General features: G+C 42.8%; 1 protein-coding gene across 1 annotated transcript in view; it reads right to left on the reverse strand.

The window, feature by feature from the left end:
- Positions 1–2,327: 2,327 nt before the first annotated feature.
- LOC121286083 (chloride anion exchanger-like) overlaps positions 2,328–25,293 on the reverse strand; it is an 81,432-nt gene continuing 58,466 nt past the window's right edge. The window contains exons 13-22 of the mRNA XM_041203081.1: positions 17,617–17,686; positions 17,436–17,528; positions 17,057–17,152; positions 12,958–13,194; positions 11,730–11,784; positions 6,816–6,961; positions 5,165–5,286; positions 3,994–4,156; positions 2,439–2,498; positions 2,328–2,351 (exon numbers count right to left, since the gene is read on the reverse strand). Of these exons, the coding sequence (XP_041059015.1) occupies positions 2,328–2,351; positions 2,439–2,498; positions 3,994–4,156; positions 5,165–5,286; positions 6,816–6,961; positions 11,730–11,784; positions 12,958–13,194; positions 17,057–17,152; positions 17,436–17,528; positions 17,617–17,686 (1,066 nt within the window). The remainder of the gene's footprint in view (positions 2,352–2,438; positions 2,499–3,993; positions 4,157–5,164; positions 5,287–6,815; positions 6,962–11,729; positions 11,785–12,957; positions 13,195–17,056; positions 17,153–17,435; positions 17,529–17,616; positions 17,687–25,293) is intronic.

The raw sequence follows: 25,293 nt of genomic DNA on the forward strand, positions 1-25,293 counted from the left end.
TCAGCAGCACGCAAGAATCGTGTGGTACCTGATTCTTGTTTATTTAAAGGTGCCATGCACCAGTCAGCTTTGTGCAGTTATATCTGGGGTCAGCAGTTTTCCTTGTTGAACACTGCAGCATAAGGGAGGGGAGCAGGAGAATGGTAGCTTGCATGCAAGATTGGGACTTGGATGGGCGAGTCAGGAGGGAGGGGGTTGGGGGTGGGATTGAAATGTTGGGGTTCAGGTTCATGGAGGAGTAAAAGAGGGATCCACAGGAGGCCAGAGGGCTTGGTCAGGGCATGGAGGAGTGAAGTGGAAGTGTCTGGTGTCCTGGGAGTGGTGGGGACAGTCAATCAAGGTAAGAAAATGAAGGTGGTGTCAGTACTGTCTAAATGTGGGTCCATCTCAAGGTGTTGGCTGGCAGAGTCCTTACAGGACTTTAGAATTCAACGATTTCAATGATCCCCACTGAGAGTGATATGAGACAATGGCCTTTACAATGCAGAGAAGGGAGAGCCAGCTGAGCCTGTGAGTTCAGCCATGTCCCACAGAATGGCGAGTACAACACTGGAAACTAAAATGAACATTCAATAAAGAGTGAACAAAAACCAAAATATTGTTTCTTTCACATTAAGGGAAGCATCCTTCGCTCCCCAGTAACAATCAGTGCCTGCTAACCATGAGGTGTGCCGGTATATTTGGCTCTCTGACTAAGTTAGTCTCAACAAATAATGATGATGCACAATAAGTCAATTGAAACCAATGGAATGTGAATTATTTACAAGTGAAATTTAAATTTAAAAAACACCTATGCCACCTTCGTGCTCTCAATATTTCTTATGGAGTTGGACAGGATAGCTGTGTTTGACCATGAGCCTTTTTTATAGCTCACCCATTGTCAGCAATTTCATTGACTGCATGTTGCCAACCTGATTGGTCAGTATTGAGCTAGCAGGCATCTGAACAAACATTAGGAATATAAGGGGCAGGGACAAGGATTCTGAAGTTTTCCGTAATCCAGTAATAGAGGCTGGTGACCACCACCCACCCCTGTCCACACCCACCACCACTCCCCATCCACACCCACCACCGCTCCCCCGTTCACGCCCACTACCCCCCCTTCCACCCACACCACACCCCCGTCCACGCCCACCACCCCCTTCCACGCCCACCACCCCCCGTCCACGCCCACCCCCCCCGTTGACGCCCACCAACCCCCCTTTCACACCCACCACCCTCCCTTCCACGCCCACCACCCCCCCTTCCACACCCACCAGCACCCCACCGTCCACATCCATCAACCCTCCCCCTCCACACCCACCATTGCCCTTCCACCCACAGCACCAGTAGCTGTCTTAAAATTTCCACACAGGCTGTGAAATATTTTGATCCAGAATCGCTCAACAATAGTCTAGTCTCATCACTAACCACTATCTCTTATTAGCAGCAGCATTCCTACCATCAGATTGCTGAAGCAGCTTTGTGTTTAAGTAAACAGTTGAATGAGGGTAAAACAATAGATAAATATAACTTAATTCAATGCAGTATTAAGGATGTGGGTGAAGTTGACAACTCTGGTTGTCCATCTCTGGTTGCCCTCTGGGCTTTAAGAATCAACCACTGCATTACTTGTAAACTGGAAATGGATGGCAGATTTCAGAGTAATTTCTTGGTGCCAACCACAAATAACCACATTAGATAAGTTCAGGTTTATATCTTGCCATGCTGTCCTTTGACAGCTGGATTGCTAGCCCTGTACCTAAAGCCAAAGATCAAAAAAGGTGCTTGGCCATCCCCTACTAATGGAAATTCCTTCCAGAAATGTCTTCATTAATGTGACTAAGCTTACAGATGCATGTGGTATGTGATTCTTTAAAATGAAGTATGAATGAGGAAGAGTGAAAAAAGTGATGCTACTAAAGTTGGTATGGATATTGGAGCATAATGGGAAGTGTGTGAATAGACCAGTTCCATATTAATATGTCTGCTTGTATTAGAAATGCTACAGATACCTCTATACTGCTAGAGATACCTATATGAACAACCCTCACACCAGCTGTAATGATGGGTCACTTGCAGGAGACTCACTGTAATTGGGTCTTTGTACATCACAAAGCAATACCGAAACAATGTTACATCACATCTTTGTCTTAAAAATTACAAATGTACATTGATTAGCCAGAATTTCAATCTAAATCCATCATGGTGACAGTCTATGTAGAACAAATTCTGTACATAAATGAATCTAAAATTATAGTCCTTTCTGAATATTGCTTAGTTTTCAATACTGTGATCCACAAACTTGTTGTATTAGTCTTCTATTCACATTTCAAATTCTCAGCCAATCAGAACTGTGTATCCAATTGCACCTGAAAATAAACAGGATAATGGAGTCATTAGCTTGGAAAGAAGAATATTGTCTACTAAAAAGTATGAAGGATTTGTTTCCAACTTACCAAACAGGTCCTCTTTTTTAACTCTCCTTCAGAATTTAATGTTTCCTTGGTCCCGTTTACCTACAGACAATATTAAAGAAGATTGTAATCTGCAAAAATTAAGGCAGAACCCTTAAGTGCATCGATAAAAACAAAAAACCGCGGATGCTGGAAATCCAAAACAAAAACAGAATTACCTGGAAAAACTCAGCAGGTCTGGCAGCATCGGCAGAGAAGAAAAGAGTTGACGTTTCGAGTTTAGTTCTGTTGAAGGGTCATGAGGACTCGAAACGTCAACTCTTTTCTTCTCCGCCGATGCTGCCAGACCTGCTGAGTTTTTCCAGGTAATTCTGTTTTTGTTTTCTCTTAAGTGCATCGACAGGCAGAGGGATCTGGGTGTACAGGTTCACAGGTCACTGTAAGTGGCAATGCAGGTGGATAAGGTAGTCAGGAAGGCATATGGCATGCTTGCCTTCATTGGCAGGGGTATTGAGTATAAAAGCTGGGAAGTCATGCTGCAGCAGTATAGAACCTTGGTTAGGCCACACTTGGAATATTGCGTGCAATTCTGGTCACCACATTACCAGAAGGATATAAAGGCATTGGAAAGGGTGAAGAGGAGGTTTACCAAGATGCTGCCTGGTCTGGAGGTTATTAGCTATGAGGAGAGGTGGAGAAACTTGGATTGTTCTCACTAGAGCGACGGAGATTGAGGGGCGACTTGATAGAAGTTTACAAAATTATGAGTGGCATGGACAGAGTAGATAGTCAGAAGATTTTTCCCAGGGTGGAAGAGTCAATTACTAGGGGACATAGATTTAAGTGAGACGAGAAAACTTTAGAGGAGATGTGCAGGGCAAGTTTTTTACACAGATGGTTGTGACTGTCTGGAATTTGCTGCCAGAGGAGGTGATGGAAGCAGGTGCGATAGTGGCGTTTAAGAGGCAGCTTGACAAATACATGAATAGGATGGAAATAGAGGGATAAGGACCCCGGAAGTGCAAAATGTTTTAGTTTGACAGTCAATATGATCGGCACAGTCTTGGAGGGCCAAAGGGCCTGTTCTTGTACTGTACTTTTCCTTGTTCTTTGTCCTAATCTGATTGTAATCGGCAGTCTCTCATTGTTCCATATTGTAAAGTGCATGACTCCACATGTGCCTGATATTGTAGCAACAATCAAGGTGACTAAAGTCACTGTTACTATTTCAATATTCATTACTGCAGTAGCTATATTTTCTAAAATGCAATTCTTCTGCTTGTGGTTAGTTAATGTCTTCTGTACATGGTTAACTGGTTTGTTAATGGGTTTCTGCATATGGTTAATTGATTACTATAATTAATGGTCTTCTGCATTTGGTTAGTTGGTTATTTAATGATCTTCTGATGTTACAAGAGTTTCTGTCCTTTACAGATGGAATTAAAAAAGATGTATAACAAATGAAATGAGAAAATGCTCTTTGGTCAAAAGTCTCTGTCCTACTTTCTTAAACTGAGGAAGAATTTTGCATAAATGTCCTGATCCCAAGGATTAATCAAGGGGACTTCCAGAACATTACTCCTTCCTTGATTCTCACCCACTGAACTTCAGGCTGTTGCTCTCTACAGGAAACATTCATGGCAATGGGCACAGGTTCAATGATTATCTCTCTCTTTAACCCTTCATTCCTATTGTCAACCAGATCCTCAGCTGGCTCTTCTTTGAAGGAATAAATGCACTTCCTCCATTTAGTTGCTTTTCTGTGGGCACAAAACTGCTGCATTTAATTTTAAACTAATGTCTTTAATTCTGCTTGTCTAATCTGTGATTTGTTTTTCGTAACTTGGTCATCAATGCAACATGGCTGTTTTAGATCGTAACCAACATGTGAGGAAGGGGCACCAGGAGAAGGAAGGAAGATTTGCATTTATATAGTGCCTTTTACAACCACCAGCCATCCCAAAGTACTTTGCAGTCAATGAAATTCTTTTGAAGTGTAGTCACTGTTATAATGTGGGAAATGCAGCAGCCAATTTCTGCACAGCAAGATCCCAAAAACTGCAATGTGCTAATGACAAGATAATCTGTTTTTGTGAAGGTAATTGAGTGATAACTATTGGTCAAGACTCCACTGCTCTGTTTCAAAAGGGCAATGTGAGGGAAGGGGACACTGAGGGCCATAGGGGTGAGAGCACTGAGAACCATGGAGGGGGTGCGAGGGGCACTAAGAACCATAGAGGTGTGTGGGCAAGGAGCAATGAGAGCCATAGAGGAATTAGGACACTGACAGCCTGTGGGGAGTGGGTGAGCCATGGGGCATAACAAATGGCACTGAGGGCTACAGGGTTGAGGGCACTGAGATCCTGGGGGAAGGAGGCAAAGAGGGCCATGTGGGGGTACAAGCCAGCGAGAGATACGGGGGTGTGGGCACAGAGCAAGACAGATTGTGAGGGGGTTCTCACAGTCATGGAGGATGAGAGGGGACACTATACAGGGAGAAAGTTGGGAAAATATATGCGAGAGAGGGGAAGGAAATGGAAATGGGAAGGAAATTTAAAAAGTAGTGAAGGAAAAAGGAAAGAATTAGAAGAGAAGAATGTGAACTTTGGAATAATTTGGTGCAAGTGTAACACAGGAAGAGTTACAATATACCTGTGTCACTATTATGGTGGAATCCGTGGTTAGCAGGGTCAGTAGGAAGCAAGGAAGCACGTGTGAGCTCTTGTCTGAACAGAAGACTGGTTAAATGTTCTGCTGGTTGCACTGACCTTGGTTTCAAAGCTTTTTTTTTGGTTCTTTTGTTTTTGTCAGACCCGAACTGAAAGGAGAACTGAAACTTCAGATTTCTGGGAAATGAAGCTGTGACTTTAGGTTTCTGAGGAAACTGAAACTAGTTGAAACCAGACAATGACACATGGCCATAAAAAACTCATGCTACCCAGCAGTGCAGAGCAGGCAGCCTACGGAGAGTTGTGTATAGGGCAGTTTAAAGAAGGAAACCTGAAGAGTAGGGATAAGAAAAGTAAAGTTACTGCTGTTGCTTCAGTTATTTTAAAGGGAATTATTAACCAGAGCTGGCCATTTTGTTAAAGACCATGCCTATAAGATTTGGATTAGTTGGTAACCGCTATCAGAGGTGATGGAACCATGCACGGAGAAAAGAACTGGAACTATACCCGAGAAGGCAGAGTTTTAAAGGGCTTTGTGGCTGAATGTGGTACCATATATGCTAAGTGGACTGCCTAGGAAATCTGAGATCTATCTTTGTTGTATCTGTCATTTAAAATTTATTTTATAGTTTATATTGACCACAATTTACCTATTAATTCATGATTAATTTATGTCAAGCTTTGATTTGATTGTTAAAGTAAAAGTTATAAAAGTGACATCCTGTCTATTTGGTTTTTTCATTGGGCTCAGTCAGTAAATCTGGTTCTTTTAGTTTGTTGGTCTCTATGGGGATTATAACACTAACAGGTACTATTAACCATAGTAACAACCAAAATAGTCTATTCGTAATGGTAAAGCACTTCCAATTTCATCATTTGTAACTTCTTACTAGTTTGAGTTGTTTATGATTTGAGGATCTATAGATATTATTTATTTGGACTTCTAGTAGGCATTTGATAAGGTTTCACACAGGAAACTGTTCACAAAAATAAGAGTATGTGGAATTGGAGATAATCTGTTTTCTCTCCTGTACAGAGACTGGTGAGGAGGTGAGAAAGAGGGTAGGGATAATGGGTATGCACTTTAATTGACAGCATGTGATTAATGGTGCCTCCCAGAGATTTGCAGTGAGGCTTTACCTTTTCATTATATTTATCAATGACTTTGATGAAAGGATGGAGAGTTATGTATCCAAGTTTGCTGACAATGCATGTTAGGTAGCAGAGTAAATAGTGCAGATGGGAAAATTGGAAAAAGGATATTGATAGATTAAGTGAAGAGAAAAACTGTGTTTGGTGGAGTTCAATTTTGGGAAGTGTGAGGTGATCACTTTGGACCTAAGAGTTAAAGCAGGGGATTTTGTAAATGACCAGAAGGCAGGAACCATGGATGAGCAGATATCTTGCCAGCCCATCTACAGGGGAGTCCTGGTCAACATTATCCCTCACCCAACATCACAAAAACAGATTGTGTCAATTTACTGTTTGTAGAGTCTTGCTCTACACTAATTGGCTGCTGTGTTTCGTGCATTACAACAGTGACTACACTTAAGCACTTTACAGTGGTTTATGATATCCCTAAGATACTATGCAATTTCGATCAACCCTTGAATCAAGGTGCTATATAAATGCAATTTTCACCATCCTTGTTCTAATTGTTCCTTTGTATACTGGAGCCCAATGTAAACCAAAATGGTTTAAATATCTAGTTACAATTCTGGTCCTGTAAATAACATATGTACAAACATACCTTGTCATATATGAAGCTCACAGAATTACTGGGACCATGTTTATCCAATATGCAGAGCATAGCATCATGGATTGTAAGGGAGAATATATCTGGAGTGATTTCGTCATCAAAAAATCCACATCGTTCTAATTTGTCCAGGATTAAATCTAACAGTAAACAAAATAATTATATGTTCAATCTTTATATTTCCAAATATTTAATTTGAAGCAACCATAAAAATCAAAGGCTCAAATTCTTTGCTGCTGAATCTCTGAGTCCCAATCTCTGAGCTTGTTGCTGCTCCAACTTCAGATTGGAATCTTGTGATTTTGTTCCTTGCTATGGAGCTCAAAGTGGTAGCTTTTGCATTTCTCTTTGCTTAATACAAAATTACCAATCTCACATAGGACTGGTAAACTGACTGTAGGTTTGGTTTATTTTAAAATGAAATATAGGATTGCTCAGCAGACAGATTTACTATAAAGGTTCGACAGCTATTGTTAACATGAAATTACAGCTGCAACTCCTTCACACCACCTGCTGCTAGCTAAAGCTCCTCTGAACAATGTCTGCTGGTCATATGTGTTATGAAAACTAAATGCCTTAACATTGAGAGCTGAGGTCGGGAACTTCAATTTCAATTTCAATTCAGACCTTTTAGCGCATGGGCAGATGGGGAGCTGGCATGTAGAAAAAGAGCATGAAAACCCAGCGCAGGTGACCAGGAGCAGCGTGCCATCACAAACAAGTATCCCAGGCAGGGGACAAGGAGGAGGTCCCAAAAGAACAGTCCCAGAGAGTTGACAGAAACAGGAAAATGTCTCAACTTCAGTGAAAAAAGGGAGGAGCAGAGAAATAGGCTCCAAATAGGAGAAGGGCAGTGAGGATCAGACTTTCAGTGAAGAAGGCTCAGGGGAAGACCTGGTAATTGAAGATGGCTCAACAGAAGCCCTGAAGATCCAAGAAAGCAGAAGAAGATTGGTGACTCTGTGCTGTGGGTTGTTGGAGCAAAAGTAGCCCTTTGGAGCAGAAGTGTTCTGCTTAGCACGGCCAAAGAGCTGAAATTAAGCTTGTGAGTTGGTGCCTGAGTGTAAACCTGGGAACCTAGAGGAATGGAAGCTCGGGAGATGAGATTGAAACCCTGCGAGGTGAGCCATTGTTGTAGCCATCCGAGTTGGAGAGAATTTCAAGATGAGATCTTCAAAGGTGAAGATTCATTTCTCATGAGAGAGACAAAGGTTCAGTGAGATTTGTTGGCTTGCAGTGTTAGTGACATCACGGCGGTTTGCTGAGAAATCCATGGACTCCGTCTTGGTCACATCTGCCATTTATTGTGTAGGGTGGTGTGTTTGACCACAGTTGGCCTGTTAATTCACATGTACCTCGTACCCTGAATGTTAGGGTGGAATCATCCCAGGTTTACACCAAGTGCAGTAGCAGGCAGGTAAAATTATATATAACCTGCCGGCCACAACGGTGGCTTTTCACACCATATTGTCCCAAAGCCACCACATTAATTATGCATTCACAGGAAACACACTGTTTCCATGGAGGGCAGGCCCGCCATACCATCACTTCGCCACTTCATCATGTTGGGCACCATATTTAAAGTCCAGCCGCGTGCACACCTCTCAGTGCTTCCTCAGTGTGGGCTACAACTGCCGCAGAGAAGACATGGCTCTGAAAGGCAAAAAGGCTGCAGCCTCCAGGTTCAATGGCATGTCCGTCGAACTCCCTTTGGATGCAGTGAAGGCTCGCTGTGATGTCCTCTACCCCCACTCTGGCTGCAGGCTGGACAGCAACTTCATTAATTCGGTTTGGGAGGTGGTGGCAGCATTGGTCTGCGCCAATACCCTGTGAAACAGCCACCCAGTGCTGTTACATGGTCTCATCCGTTCCGTCAAGGTAATTCACTCTTCTCATCACTCTCAACTCACACACTCACACTCACAAATGCATCACACATTCACAGGGATCTCACACCTCAAGGGACAACACCACTAACTCTCACACACACCGTCACATCTCCATCAGGCTCATATTCTCTCAAACTTGCATCCTTATCCTGTCCATGGCTCAGCTCACCACACAAACATTCCACTCAGTGCCATGTGTACTGCTCACATTCCCTGCATCTGTTTTCATGAAGGGGAAGCCTGCTCACATCAGCAGGGAGAGGTCCCAGACCCAGGAGTGGAGTGGCCCACATTAGGTCCCTCACTCACTTTGAGGAGTGTGCCATCGCACTGACTGGTGAGGATGTGGACCGTGTCTGCGGTGACAGTGAGGTCGGTGGCGAACACTCATGTGTTCCTGCACCACATCATCCCTCTCTCAACAGAATGCTCTCTCTCCTTCTCACCTGCTTTTGACTCTGCTGCCATGCAATTAGCTCCACTTTAGTTCACAGGGAGCTCTGCCAAGCGACCGACACCCTCAGCCAGCTATTCCCTCAGCTCCATCCAGGTCCTCACCTCCAGCCAAGAGGGCACCTCCTCCAGAGGAGCTGGAAATAAGCAGCCTGGACAACCCATTGCAGTGCTTACCCATACACTCCACCAGCGCAGAGACATACACCTCGGTGGGACCTAGATCTAGAGTAGGCTCAGTTTCACAACCTAGTGGTCACTGCACAGACACATGTCCGCAGCAGGAGGAGGCAAGTTCAGGCAAGCTCCCCAGCACTCAGAGGACTGCTGGGGAACAGGCATCTGTGAAGTCTGAGTCAGATGACGAGCCTCTAGATTCAGCCTTCCAACTCATCCTGGAGAGTCAGCAGAAGGCAGCGGAACATCACGCAGAGCTGTTGGAAGCTCTCAACAGAGTGGCACACAAGTCAGAGGAGTGTGTCCGCCTGCTCTCTGATGAAGTGGTGCCCATATGTGCGTGTCTGAAGGTCTCCATGGGGAGGATGGCAGATGCCATGGAGATCCTGGTCCAGCAGAACGCAGAGAAGTGCTGACCTGCACTCCATCATGGGAGCGAAGGGTGAGTTCCTGCAGTGACAAGACAAGAGACAAACGGGACACCTCGATGTCCCTCCTTTCCTTAAGGAGTTGGGCTGGGGCCCATGGGCACCTGAGTGAGAGGTAGTGGGGAGAAGCAGCAGCTGGACATCCCTGGATCATCCATTCAGCAATCTCAGAAGCTGTCCTCTCCCTCTGAGTCCCCTTTGCCTGTGACCCCCTCAACCTCATCCTCTGTCACCGCAGAGGGAGCAGCTGGCCAATGAGTGATTCTGGAGGGAGAAGTGTGTGTGTGACAGGGCCTTTCAGAGCCTGGTGCAAGCATGTTCCCAGGCACGCGGATCCTTCATATATCACACTCACCTAAATGTCCTGAGCATTTTGAATGCTGCTTGCTGGGGGTCACTTTCAGTTGTCCATCTGAGCTGACCTGCATCTTCGTCAATCCAATGATCACACTCCTATGCAGCACCTAATCTCGCCCACCATGACTGCCGTTTCACTTTCGAGTTAGACAGGATGGTCTGGGTTCATTTTTTCATGCGCTTCCCCATCGTTTCCCTCCCCCAGTCACCTATTCCTTTACCCCATCACAGTTCACTCCTTCCAGCATCACCTTCCACCTCCTGTCTGTGACCTACCAGCCACAACCCTTTCCTTTTGGAGATGCCCAGTTGAAAGTGCACATTCCCTTCCTTCCCAAAATTCCAACCCCCATCCACGTTCACCTCCCCGACCTCCTCCCTCCCACCTCCAGGATCCATGTCTGCCTCTGAGTCCCTACCAACCACCCTCATTGTCCCTTCTACTGCTACCATCGAACCCTTACCCTCCCCTCTACTGCCTCACTTTGCCCTCTGTCATTTTCACCATTCCCTCATACCATGCCCACCTTCAGTTCACTTTGCAAGAGGCAGTCAGGGACTGTCTATGTGTGAGGGGATTTGTAGCTTCCCTACTCCATGGGGAGCTTTAAGCAATGCAGTGGCTGCTGGCTTTTCCTTTTCTCTCCTCTTTTTGTACTGTCCAACTCAAAATGGACTGCCCAATTCACCACTGATCCAGCTACCCCACAAATCAGGTACTCACTGCTCTGTGAAACACTGTCTGTAAAAGGACTCTGCTTCTGGGGATCTTCAATGCATATATATCCTTTATACAACACAAAATTTTGTCATTGGCTTTTCTTGTGATCATCAAGTCTTCATCATTTTGTTTAAGAGGAACCATTGCTGCTCATCATGTTGTATTTCTATGTTTGCTCAATACAAATTTACTAATATCACATAAGACTGGTAAACTAAGCATAGGTTCAGTTTATTTGAAGATGTAGAACAGGATTGCTCAGCAGACAGATTCACTGTAAAGATTCAACCGCCAGTGTTAACATGAAATTACCGCTGCAACTCCTTCACACCACATGTTGCTAGCTTAGCTAAAATCTCCTCTAACAATGCCTGCCGGTCACATGGTTTACATCCTGGCTACTTACTCATTAGCACATTCTCTTTTAAAGTAATATCACAATGTAGCAAGACAGAAGGACTTGCACTAGGGGACAGGCATCTCAACCAACTAGAAATCTGTCCACTGGTGTGTGTCTTGGAAAGGAACATGCAAGTGGTGGTGTTCCCATGCCTCTGCTGCCCTTGTCCAGGTGGTTTAAGCCATGGGTTTGGAAGGTGCTGCTGCAGAAGCCTGGCTAATTGCTGCAGTGCATCTTCTAGATGGCACATATTGCAGTTGCAGTGCATCAGAGGTGGAGGGAGTGAATATTTAATGTGGGTCATGGGGTGCCGATTAAGCAGGCTCTTGGATAGTGTTAAGTTTCAACAATTGTAGTTGAACACATGCAGGGAGGAAAAGCATAATCCATCACATTCCTGACTTGTGCATTGAGTAACAAATCTAAAATAGACATGGTCTATTTTTTCAAAATTGGTAAAATTTTAGTGAGAAGGAAACTTACTACCACAAGCAGCGATGTAGATATCAATCTCAATCCTGACAAATTCTTTCAAGATCTGTGGAGACAGAGAGAGTGAAGGATAGAGAGATCACTATCTGAACAGTTGATATCCAAAGGTTAATTGGATTTTTAAATGATTTATCTTTTCTTCCTAGCTTCTGCTAGAGCAGTTTGAATATCAGGAATGATGTTTAATTGGTGTGATGTGGTATATTTTATATACTTTGATAAATTATTTCAAGGAGGCCATGCAAAAACTGTTGCAACTTGTTAAGACTGTGATACATATCTAGAGGCAACATGCAGATTTATAATTCAGATATGATCTATTTGTGAGAAATGTCTACCTGGCCCACAGCACTGAGACCAGAGTTTTAGTTTCCAGGCTGCAAGGAAGAAATAGTCTTGCATTTGACTACTGTACAGTGACACTATCCCTTGTCTGCATCATACACCAACATTAATTACATGAGGGGACGCTATTGACTTATTGACACTATCTCAGCTGGAAATGCCAGATTAACAAAGAAAATAACACTCACCAGATTAATAGACTTTGCTAGCCATATTGCATATGTGTTAACCATAGCTCAGTTGGGTCATAAGGTTATCGGTTCAAGTCCCATTCCAGGGCTTCAACGCAAAAATCAAGCTGACACTAGAGTGCTGTGCGGAAGGAGCACTGCACCATTGGAGATACTGTCTTTTGGATGGGACATTAAATCTAGGCCCCATTTGCCTGCTCAGGTCAATGTTAAAGATCCATGGCACTATTTTGAAGCGGAGCAGGAGTGTTATCCCGTGTCCTGGCCAATATTTATCTTTCAATCAACATCACAAAAAAATGTCTGGCCATTATCATTTTGCTGTGTGTGGGAGTTTGCTGAGCTTAAAATATCTACCGCATTTCCTGCATTTTATGACAGTGACTACATTTCAAAAGTACTTCACTGGCAGTAAAATGTTTTGTGACATCCGTTGATTGTAGAAAGCACTATATAGATGCAAGCCTTTCTTCTTTTCTATTTTGTCCTTTCCTTTCTTCCCTTCCTTTCTGTTCTTTTTTTTCCTTCCTTTCCATTCAGTCCTTCCTTTCTTTCTTTCTTCCTTCCTCCTATCCCATTTCATTCCATTCTGTCCTTCCTCCCCCACCCCCAACTTCTTCCTTTCCATTCTGTCTTTCCTTTCTTCCTTTCTTTCTTATTCTGCAAATAGAATAAGTTTTTACCGATTTCAAGCCTTTCATAGCAGACACATCCAGGAAAGAAACTGCAGCAAAGTCAAGGACAATGCTATGTATTTCCACACTGGGAATATGTATGCCAGGTGGAAGACAAGATTTCCAATCTATCTTCATCGGTAGCTCTTTCATATCCGTTGCTTTATCCAGGTCTTCAATACTGTTGTTATCTTTATTTTCTGAGTTGCTCTCATAACTTCCATCTGTAGTTTGAATATAGCCTTTCTGCGCAGAAACAAGAATATGATTGGCTATGGCAGTGAAGGGCTTGGGGGTACTGTGGCATAACGAGTTGTAAGTATGGTATTGTAATGGTTTGGGATACAGCAGTGTAAGGTTTGTGAGAATGGGAATAGTAAGGGAAAGAAGTCACTAATGGGAGTGGTCTATAGGCCCCCTAACAGTAACCACAATGTAGGACAAAGTATACAAAAAGGAATATTGGGTGCTTTTGATAAAGGGACAGCAATAATCATGGGTGACTTTAATCTACATATAAACTGGAAAAATCAAATGGGCGGTAGTGTAAGGGACACATACTTGTATTTCTGTTGGATTGTTGTAAAGAACATACCTTTTATTTTCTGTTGGACTGCGGACTAAGATTACAATGGGTGCAGTTTGAAAGACATGTCCACTGGAACAGGACGAGAGACGTGTACACTGTTGCAGTCCTGGAACAGAGTGTACCATGAAAGACAGGATGGTGCCAGAAAGGAGTCCTGGATCAAGGGAGCTGCCTGGCAACTACGTCTTAATTGGCTCCTGACCGTGAATGATCAGGTTTTTGTGTGATGTCAGTGCAGCAAAATAGCTCCTAGCCTGAAAGGAACAAGACCTAAAACCTCTTTCTCCTGTGTGTGGAAGATTCCAGTAATTCCACAATACTAGCTAGCTGGCTTTTTTTCCTCATATCTCCATAATCTGCTCTCTCTCTGAAAACCCCTATCAAGAGGCAAAGGAGAAAATCACTATTAGAGACATTGAAAGGCAAGTGCTCAACCAGTGAACCAAATACTGAAAGTGCTGGAAGACCACCTCATGTCATCAATAAGAACTGAAAAGAATTTGGAAGACATTGATCAAAATCAACCCATCGAATCCTGTACCCCGGAATTGGTGCTATTGAACTATTTTATCCCACCCTTAAAACCCATGTTATTGTGTGTCTCATGTGTTGTGTGTGTATGTGTGCAAAGGGATTTAAGAAGGGATAGAATTTAAGTTATAGAGTTAGAAATTAGCAATTCATATTTCTTTCTTTTGCCACTAGTTAACGACAGTTTGTTCAATAAACGGTTATTTTCTTATTAAGTTTACAAACCTGGTGCCCGTATTCTGATAACCCAAATTAAACAGTTAGGTTGAATTGGGGAAATCTGGTGGTTTGATCAAACTTTTCACATTTGTCTCGGCTCAGGGAACAGTGGGGCTTGATATTACAGCACACTGTCCCCAGTGAGTTGTGACAGTGGAAGCCTGGATGAGGAGCTCATAGAATGCTTTCAAGATAGTTTCTTAGAGCAGCACATTCTGGAACCAACCAGAGAACAGTTTATATTAGGCTTAGTATTGTTTAATGTGACAGGATTAATTAATGACCTCAGAGTAAAGACACTCCTAGGTACCAGCGACCACAATATGATTGATTTTACATCCAGTTTGAAAGGGAAAAGAGTGGATCTAAGACTGGTATTTTAAACTTAAAAAGTGGCAATTATATGGGCATGAAAGCTTAGCAAGCTGAAGTGAACTGGGATACCAAGCTAGGGGATAGATCAATAGAGAAGCAGTGGCAGACATTTAAGGGGATATTTCAGAATATTCAGAATAAGTATATTCCTACAATAAAGGAAAATTCAAAGGGCGGTCCCACCATCTATGGTTAACTAAAGAAGTTAAGGAAAGCATCAAACTTAAGGAAAAAGCATATAACTGCGCAAAGATGAGTGGTAGGTCAGATGATTGGTCAGAATATAAAGAACAACACAGAATGACTAAAAGGTTAATCAGGAGAAAGAAACTACAGTATGAGAGGAATCTAGCTAGAAATGTAAAAATGGATAACAAGAGTTTCTACAGGTATTTAAACAGGAAAACAGGAGGTAAAGTGAGTGTTGGTCTTCTAGACAGTGAGAATAGGGAGTTAATAAAGAAATGACAGATGAAATGAACAAATATTTTGCTTCTGTCTTCACTATAGAGGATACAGAAAACAAATAGCTGTAAATCAGGAGGTGAAGGGGAGAGAGGAACTTAGTGAAATTACAATCACTTAGGGAAGCGGTACTGAGTAGACTGATGGAGCTGCAGGCTGACATGTCTCCAGGGCCTGATGGACTTCATCCTAGGGTCTTAAAAGAGGTGGCTAATGAGGTAGTAGATGCATTGGTGATAATTTTCCAAAATTCCCTAGATTCTGGAAAGGTTCCATCAGACTGGGAAGTAGCAAATATAACTCCTCTATTGAAGAAGGGAGGGAGGCAAAAAACAGGAAACTCTTGGTCAGTTAGCTTGTCATCTGTCATGGGGAAGACATTAGAGTTGATCATTAAATAGATTATAGCTGGACACTTAGAAAACTCAAGGTAATCAGGTAGAGTCTGCATGGTTTTATGAAAGGGAAATCATGTTTAACCAACTTATTAGAATTCTTTGAAAGAGTAACACGTGTGGTGGATAGAGGGGAGCCTGTAGACGTACTGTACTTGGATTTCCAGAAGGCATTTGATAAGGTGCCACATCAAAGGTTATTGCGGAAAATAAAAGCTCATCGTACATGAGAGTGACAACATATGGGAATAAACAGTAAATGGAGTAACCAGTATGTGTGAGTGACCAGTACATTGTGCTTTATTTTCAGTCATGGATAGAAGATTGGCTGGCTGGCAGAAAACAAAGCATATGCATAAACGAGTCTTTGTCTGACTGGCAGGATGTCACAGGTGGAGTCCCGCAGGGGTCTGTGCTGGGGCCTCGAATTTTTATGATTCACATCAATGACTTAGATGAAGGGAACGAAGGCGTGAAAGCTAAATTTCCAATTGACACAAAGATAGGTAGGAAATGATGTTGTGAAGAAGACATAAGGAGTTTGCAGGTAGATATAGATAAGTTGAATGAATGGGCAAAAAATCTGGCTGATAGAGTATAATGTGGGAAAATGTGAAGTTGTTCACTTTGGCAGGAAGAATAAAAATGCAGAGTACTACTAAAACAGAGAATGACTGTAGAATTCTGAGGTGCAGGGGAACCTGGGTGTTCTAGTACATGAGTCACAAAAAGTTAGTATGCAGCTACAGCATGTAATCAAGAAGGCTAATGGAATGCTATCCTTTATTATGAGAGGAATTGAAAATAACAATAAGGACTAAGATAAAAACAAAATACTGCGGCTGCTGGAAATCTGAAACAGAAACAAAATAGTTGGAAAAACTCAGCAGGTCTGACAGCATCTGTGGAGAGAAACAGTTAACGTTTCGAGTCCGTATGACTCTTCATCAGATTTTTTTTTCCAGCTATTTTTGTGTGAGATAAAAATAAGGATGTTATGCTTCAGTTATACAGGGCATTGGTGAGAACGCATCTCGAGTACTGTGTGCAGTTTTGGTCTCTTTATTTAAGGAAGGATGTAAATGTGTTGGAGGTGGTTCAAAGGAAGTTTACTGGATTGATACCTGGAATGAGTGGGTTATCTTATGAGGAAAGGTTGGACAGACTGGGCTTATTTCCACTGGAGTTTAGAAGAGTGAGGGGTGACTTGATTGAAGTATATAAGATCCTGAATGGTCTTGACAAGGTGGACGTGGAAAGGATATTTCCTCTTGTGGGTGACTCCGGCACTGTTTTTAAATTAGAGGTCGCCTTTATAGGACAGAGATGAGGAGAATTTTTTTCTCTCAGAGGGTTGTGTGGCTTTGGAGCTCTCTGCCTCAGGAGGCGATGAAGGCGGGGTCACTGAATATTTTTAAGACAAGTGAATCAAAGGTTATCAGGGTAGATGGGAACGTAGAACTTGAAACACAAACTCACTGAGTATATTTTACATTTAGACACCATCATCCCTAGACTTTGTTACTGAACTTACTGATGTGACCATTAACTCTCCTTTCTGCAACATTTTTTTGATCTTCTGAAGAGCTTTATTCCTCTTGCGGAGGATTCGGAGTGGATTAAACCCAATCTGCAGAAATAGATTTCAAGAAGTTTAAAGTCCAATGTTATAATGAAATATCACTATCAATCAAATAGCATAATTTGAACCTTGTCAAAACATAATTTATTGCAGTTTACTCCAGAACATACAGAACTGTTTAAATATTCAATCTTGGGAATTTTAATTTCACTGAAATTTAAAACTAACAGACAGAATGAAGAAACTTAAATATAACAGCTTTAAACAAACTGGACATTGTTAAAACGGTATCCGGGTGATGTTAGATACTATGTTATAAATGGCAACTTACAGCATCAATTAGCTTGGTCCTAAGGAAGTCTACATTTGCAAAGAAAATTGGTGAAGGGCATCTAAAGATCTTCACTCCTTCAGGCTCATAAATCTGTGGTGGAAATAAGTTAGATTAGTAGATGTACAGATCTGTTAAAGAAAACCAATGGAGTTAAGTGACGATCAAGTCGTTTCCTTACATTGACATAGTCTTTCCTGTTTCTGTAGATGTCTGTTCCATTAATATTTGCCAACACGGAACATTGTGGACTGAAAATAAAGAACAATGTACTGGTCACTCACATATTGGTCACTCCATTTCCTGTTTATTTTCATGTATTGCAAGGGTGAGACCCTAGCTGTCTGCCGTGACTGCTGCAATTATGGCTGTGAGGACTTTCTGCTCCTCCAAATGCATTCTTAGGTTGGAGAGTAAGCAGTTTTTAAATTTCTCCAGGAATATCAATTTCCACAGTCCATCATAGGTGTGCTATATTTTTAAAGAGCAGAACTACCAGTCGAACATAATTTGCTTCAGCCATTGGAACTCTAGGTTTTCTTACAAGCATTTCAGAATCTCTGGTGCTATGCCTCCAGGACTAACTCATAAACACTAAGGATGGCAACCTTGGTCCGTTCATAATTAGAGGACACATCAGGAGTCAGCATGGAGCAGGCCACTTGGGCCTTTCCTGTCAACTGTCGCTGTATCATAAAGGTCCACATATCTCATGGCCATTTTAGCTGTCCTGCTACTTTTTCAAAGTGGCAAAACATTGCTCTCTTCAAATTTGGGAATGAACCTAATGTATTTAAGGGTTGCAAAGCTTGGTTCTGGGGTATGGAGATTTGGACAGCTACCTGGTAGAGAGAGGTTTTCCCTAGCAGCTTCCATCTACCTGATCTCTCTCTAGCTCCATTTCCAATTTTCAGAGCTGGAATTCTCTCAATTTCTCTGTGCTTTTCTCTCTCCTGAAACTCTAGCTAGATTCTGACCTTTACCAGTTCGAATTGAGCTAGGAGAAGGGGTTTGGTGTCAGGATTTCACTCCTCGTCTATCTGTTCTAGTTGATAAGTGGGTTCCAAATGCTCAAGCAGCACCTGGAGTAGCTCATTTCTTTTTACCTTACTAGACAGTTTTACCTGTACCTCCCTAGCTACAAATTTCAATTGTTCTGTGCTTAGGAACGTTACTGTCTCACCTTTTAAGTCTCCTTATTTTACAAACATCAATGTGCTAAAATTTGCCGTTGTTCTAATGTTACAGGAAGGTTTGCTGCAGGAGTTTAATTCTGTTATAAAGATCATTTCGCCACTGAACTTTCCCTCTTGGCATCCAAATGATTCGGTTTATATCAGATTCAGCTTGTTTCTTAAATTTAGACTTTGGTCAAAATTTTAGTCAGAATTAGGGGAGTGCCCTGCAGGCAGCATCGTGGTAAAACATTCTGGGAAGAGTGTCCTGCAGTCAGCATCATAGTGAAGCAGTCTGGGAAGTGTGTCCTGCTGTCACTTCTTGTTGAAAATAACAAGAGTGACATCACAAGACAGAGCGAGAGAGCGGCGGAGAGATCAGAACCAGCTTGAGCGCAGGGAAGCTTCAAAAAGTGACGTCAGCACAAAGTTGAGAGCTCATTGGTGAGTAGTGGGTAAGCATTTTTCTCCGGTTTTTTTCTCCAGATTAAAATAGATTAAGCTAAGGAAAGGTAAGGGTTCTAGTTTTTATTTGAAGTACATAAATAATTTAACTTTTTTTTTACTGTACTTAACTTAAAGTAAGGGTTTTTTTTCAACTAGACGCATGGCAGGGCAACTCAGTTCAGTGTAATGTACTGCTGCAGCACGTGGGAAGTCCTAGACGCTCCTTGCGCTCTGACCGACCATGTGTGCAGGAAGTGCCACCAGCTGCAGCTACTTGAGCTCCAAGTTTCGGAGCTTGAGCGGTAGCTGGAGGCTGTGAGGTGCATCTGCAAGGCTGAGAGTTTTGTGGATAGCACATTTTTAGACGTGGTCACCCCATAGCTTATGGAAGTGCAGACAGGGAGGGAATGTGTGACCATCAGTCAGAAGAAAGGTGTCAGGCAGGTAGTCAGGAAATCCCCTGGGTGCATCTCACTCAAGAACCGTTTTTCTGTGTTGGAAAACGGTGAGAGTGACGGTTCCTCTGGGGAGTCCAGCCACGCTCGTGGCACTGTGAGTGGCTCAGCTGCACGGTGGGGGGAGGAAAAAGAGGGGAAGAGCAATAGTGGTAAGAGACTTGATAGTAAGAGGAACAAACAGGCGTTTCTGCAGCTGTAGACGTGGCGCCAGGGTCAAGGATGTCACTGAACAGCTGAAGGGCATTCTAAAGGGGGAGGGCAAACAGACAGAGGTCATGATACATATTGGTACCAACGACAAAGGTAGAAAGAGGGAAGAGGTCCTGCAAGCAGAATTTAGGGAGCTAGGAAACAGATTAAAAAACAGGACCTCAAAAGTAGTAATCTCTGGATTACTTCCGGTGCCATGCGCCAGTGAGTATAGAAATAGGAGGTCAGTCCAGATGAATGCGTGGCTGGAGAGATGGTGCAGGAGGGAGGGCTTTAGATTTCTGGGATATTGGGACCGTTTCTGGGGGTGGTGGGACCTATACAAGGCGGACAGGTTGCATCTGAACCAGAATGGGACCAACATCCTTGCGGGGAGGTTTGCTAGTGCCTTTGGGGAGTGTTTAAACTAACTTGGCAGGGGGATGGGATCCTAAGAGGAGGTTCAGCAGGGGTAGATGCACAGCCAAAATTAGAAGAGAGAGCAAGTGAGTCTGCAAGGCATAGAAATTATAGGCCAGTTAAGGCACAAGGGAGTTTGGCAAGATTGGATGGTGTTTATTTTAGTGCAAGGAGTCTGACAAATAAGGCAGTTGAGTTGCCGGCACAAATTAACACATGGAAGTATGAGGTCATTGCTGTCACAGAGACATGGTTGAGAGAGGGGCAGGATTGGCAGCTCAATATTCCAGGATATAGTGTCTTTAGGCGAGACTGGGAAAGAGGTAAGAGGGGATATTGCAATATTGATCAAGGAATCGATTACAGCAGTAAGGAGGGATGACATATTAGAAGACTCCTCAAATGAAGCCATATAGGTAGAACTGAAAAAACAAAAAAAGGAGCAATCACATTGCTGGGAGTGTACTATAGGCCCCCAAACCTTAAGGTAGCAGGACAGGTAGATAAGGTGATTAAGAAGGCATATGGGATACTTGCCTTTATTAGCCAAAGCATAGAATATAAGGGCAGGGAGGTTATGCTGGAATTGTATAAAATGCTGGTTAGGCCACAGCTAGAGTATTGCATGCAGTTCTGGAATATGCATTACAGGAAGGATGTGATTGCACTAGAGAGAGTGCAGAGATTTACCAGGATGTTACCTGGGCTGAAGAGCTTTAGTTATGAGGACTGATTGGATAGACTGGGGTTATTTTCCCTGGAGCAGAGGAGATTGAGCAGGGACATGATTGAGGTGTATAAGATTTTGAGGGGCATAAAGGGTAGACAGGAAGGAACTTTTCCCCTTAGTGGAGGGATCAAAACCAGGGGGCATAGATTTAAGGTAAGGGGCAGGTGGTTTAGAGGGGATGTGAGGAAGAATTTTTTCACCCAGGGGGTGTTAGGAATCTGGAACTCACTACGCAAAAGTGTGGTAGAGGCAGAACCTCTCATAACAATTAAGAAGCATTTGGATGTGCACCTAAACTGGCATACTAGGCTATGGGCCTTGTGCTGGAAAATGGGATTAGAATAATTAGATACTTGTTTGACCGGCGCAGTCTCGATGGGCCTTGTTCTGTGCTGTAGACCGCTATGACTCTATGACCCCAAAATTTGGTTCGCTTTTAAAGGATCCAATCTCGGACCTGAGACCCCAATTTCTGTTACAACAGGAAAGAGGAGCAAAACTGTACTCCTTTATTTCCTTTATTCTCTCATCATTTGTCCATTAGCAGAGGTGTTTTTTTTTTGTTTTAAAAATGGGCTGTGGCATTTATTCCAAAAACCCTTTGTGTAGCCAGTAACTTGCAGCAAACTCACTTTCATTCTCTCTTGTCTTTCTAATAATCTATATTGAGCTGATGACAATTTGATCTGATGATAACTCAGAAGAGTTGACCTGTCTTGTCTTCCGAACATAATCTCTGCTGGGGCTGGTAATCCCATATCTTGCTCACAGTTGCAACATTGCTACTTAAATATCTTGACTGTTCTCCTTAAGTTTCCAACTCAGTGACTTTACCATCTGCACCATCTTTTATGCTAGCCCATTTTCCCTTGGATGGTGTGGGTATGACATTATATGGTTTGTCACCCACTTTGCACAAATGTCTTGAAATGGTTTACTGCCATACTGTGGTCTGTTGTCTGACACTATCTCCTCCAGGGAACCAAAAAGACTGAAAGTTGTGCTCATAGTGTTTGCCACCAATGCACTTGATGCATCCCTTAGTTGGCGAATGATAGGAAATATGGAGAAGTAATCGGTTATGAATAAGAAATCATCACCTCTACAGGAAACAAGTCAGTACCTATTCTTCACAATGTGTGTGATGGAATATCATGAGGGTGGAGTGGCTGTCTGTGCTAGTTTGACTGATGTTCCTGACATGCACATCCTCACAGCTTGATCTATGTTACTATTGATCCCTGGCCAAAAAAACTGTCTCACATGCAAGTTGTCTTGTTCTTTCAATGCCCATGTGTCCTTGATGTAACTAGATAAGGCTATCTTGACAAATAGTTTCTGGTATCAACACTTGTCTGTCCTTGAAAATGACTCCACTTTCATCATGAACTCTTATGCAGTATCTGGCCACCCAGTGATAATGATCTACATAATTCCCTGAGGACAGGGATGTCTCTGCCCAGGGCTTCTCACGTTTATCTTGTCCAAGTTGCACACATTCTCTATTTCTGCATCTACTTTGTCCACTTGGGCATCCAACAGTGTATCGTCTGTCTTCTTGGAGTTCGGTAGCGTGCTCAATGTATATTCAACCACGAGATTTCCAGATTTGTATCAGACTTTGCAATCATACCCCTATACTTTGATTAACAATCTTTGGATTCGAGGCATGCACTGATTTTTCTCAATCTTTTCCAGCAGCTTGTGATCAGTCTCGACAACAAAGCATTTGCCAAATGGGTAGATATGGAATCTGGTGATATTGAACACTATAGCCAGTGCTTCCCGTTTGACATTTGAATAGTTCACCTGAGCAGATGACAAACTTGGGTCCAAACGCAACTGGTCTACCTTCCTGCAACAGACATGCCCCAAGACCCTTTTGCGAAGCCTCTGCTTCAAGTGTAGCTCTTTTCCTTGGATTGTAGTATCAAGAGATCACAGAATTGAAACAGCACAGAAGGAAACCATTCAGACCATATTGTCTGTGCTGGCTCTCTGGATAAGCAATTCACCTAGTGCCCTAATTCCCCTGCCTTTTCTGCATATACCTCTGTGCATTATTCTTTTTCAGATTATAATCCAATTCCTTCTTGAATGCCTCGATTGAATCTGCCTTCACCTCACTCTTAGGCAGTGCATTTCAGATCTTAACCACTTGCTGTGTAAAACGTTTTTCCTCATGTCTCCATTGGTTCTTCTGCCAATTACCTTAAATCTGTGTCCTCTTGGCCAGACCCTTCCAATAGGAACAGTTTCTTCCTATCTATCATGTCCAGGCCCCTCATGATTTTGAACACCTCTATCAAAAATCTCCTCTCAACCTTCTCTTCACCAAGAAAAATGGTCCCACATTCTCCAACCTATCTACGTAATTGAAGTTCTTCATCCTTGGGCCCATTCTCATGAATCTTTTCTGCACTCTGTCTCTAATGCCTTCACATCTTTCCTAACATGTGGCACCCAGAACTGGATGCAATACTCCAGTTGAGATCGAACCAGTGTTTTATACAAGTTTAGCATAACTTCCTCCCTTTTGTACTCTATGCCTCTGTTGATAAAGCATCTCTTAAACGGTCCTGCCACCAATGACTCATGCACATATACACCTTGCACCCACTTTGTGTCCTTTATTGGCTCTCCAAAATAAATAACTTCATACCTAGAACCATGGAACCATAGAAAAGTTACAGCACAGGAGGAGGCCATTTGGCCCATCTTGTCCATGCCAGCCCGAGGACACCCAGGTGCCCTTTCTAATCCCTTCCTGCACCCGGCCCATAGCCCTGCAGCTTACAGCACTTAAGGTGCAGATCCAGGTACTTTTTAAAAGAGTTTGGAGTTTCTGCCTCTACCACCAACTTGGGCAGCGAATCCCAGACACACACAACCCTCCGCATAAGAAAGTTCTTCCTCATGTCCCCCCTACACCTTCTGCCACTTATCTTGAATCTATGTACCCTGGTTCTAGAATTCTCCATCAAAGGAAACAATTTTATCCTGTCCACTCTATCTATTCCCCTCATAATTTTGTACACCTCAATCAAGTCACCTCTCAGCCTTCTTTGTTCTAAGGAAAATAACCCCAACCTATCCAATCTCTCCTCTTAGCTACTTCTCTGCATTGAATTTTATCTGCCATCATTGGCATGTTCAGCAGAAAATTGCTCTTTTAATCAATCAAATACATGCTGATAGCACACCTTTCTTGAGAAATTCACATAGTGATGATGCTTTCTCAGAAAATTTCAGGATATGTAGTGTTAAGAAGTTAAACAGGCAAAAAACACCTCTGTAAATCTTCTTTATCTTGAGGAGTAGGCATTAATTGCACATCTCTGATCTTACTGGGACGTCGTCATATTCCAGTATCAGAGTAAATTCAACTGAAGAAATTAATATGGCTCACATTAATAGCACATTCTTTACTATTAAAGGTGAGGCCTCCTCTTCTAGTTGTATCCAATCGAATGTGAAGATTCTTGTCACGCTCTTCCTTGGTACTTCCCATGACTGCTATGTCTTTGCAATACAAACACAGCCAGGAACACTGTCTGTAATGTGATCCATCTGTTGTTGAAACAGATCTTGACTCAATGACAGACCATATGCTAATTGTAGAGAACAAGTATCCCAAATGGTGTTCTGAATGTCATAAGTTCCCATAAATCCACTGACAGATGCACTGACCAATGCTTCACATCCAACTTTGAGAAGAACATGGCTCACGCAAACCTTGGGTTGAGCTCCTCAAGGGTAGACATCTTGTGAGGACACCTCTTAAGTGGTTGATTTTATCCAGTGGGATCCAAGCATACTCTATTGGACCATCTTTCTTAATCAGAGTGCTTATAGAGCTACACCAATTGCTGGACATGGCAAATATCACTTGCTTCTTGTATCAAGCTCAGCCTTTACTTTGTCCTTTATATGGACATTGCATTTTTGTGGTGAATCTATGGAAGGGACTGCAACATCTCTCAGGTGAAGAACAGTGTGTCCTAAAAAACTGCCGATGGTGTCAAACCTAATGGGGTATTTCTGTTGCAGATCTTCCATAGACCCAATAGGGTCACAATTACCTTGACCATCTAGCATTAGTGCTTTACTGATTTCATGAATCATCAGGATCTGGAGTTCACAGTATACTGGCAGTCCTGCTGTCACTGGTCCATTGGTGTCAATAATGTAGAAGACTTGTGGCAACTATGCAGAACTTCCATATCTGCACTTCAGCAACCAAGGCTCCCATGCAATAACTTAGCGGGCGGTTATATGCAGCAAGTCTAGTTCTTGTTGGCTGTAACATAGACTCCCATTTCACTGGATATATGTCTTTGAGTATCCACAGTGGTAAAATATTGGCACTTATCCAGTATCTATCTTCAGTCGTAGCTTGTGCTTGACACTTTTACTAGGACACATGATCTCAACTGTGG

The sequence above is a fragment of the Carcharodon carcharias genome, chromosome 13 (assembly GCF_017639515.1).
Source record: "Carcharodon carcharias isolate sCarCar2 chromosome 13, sCarCar2.pri, whole genome shotgun sequence".
Classification (NCBI taxonomy): domain Eukaryota; kingdom Metazoa; phylum Chordata; class Chondrichthyes; order Lamniformes; family Lamnidae; genus Carcharodon; species Carcharodon carcharias.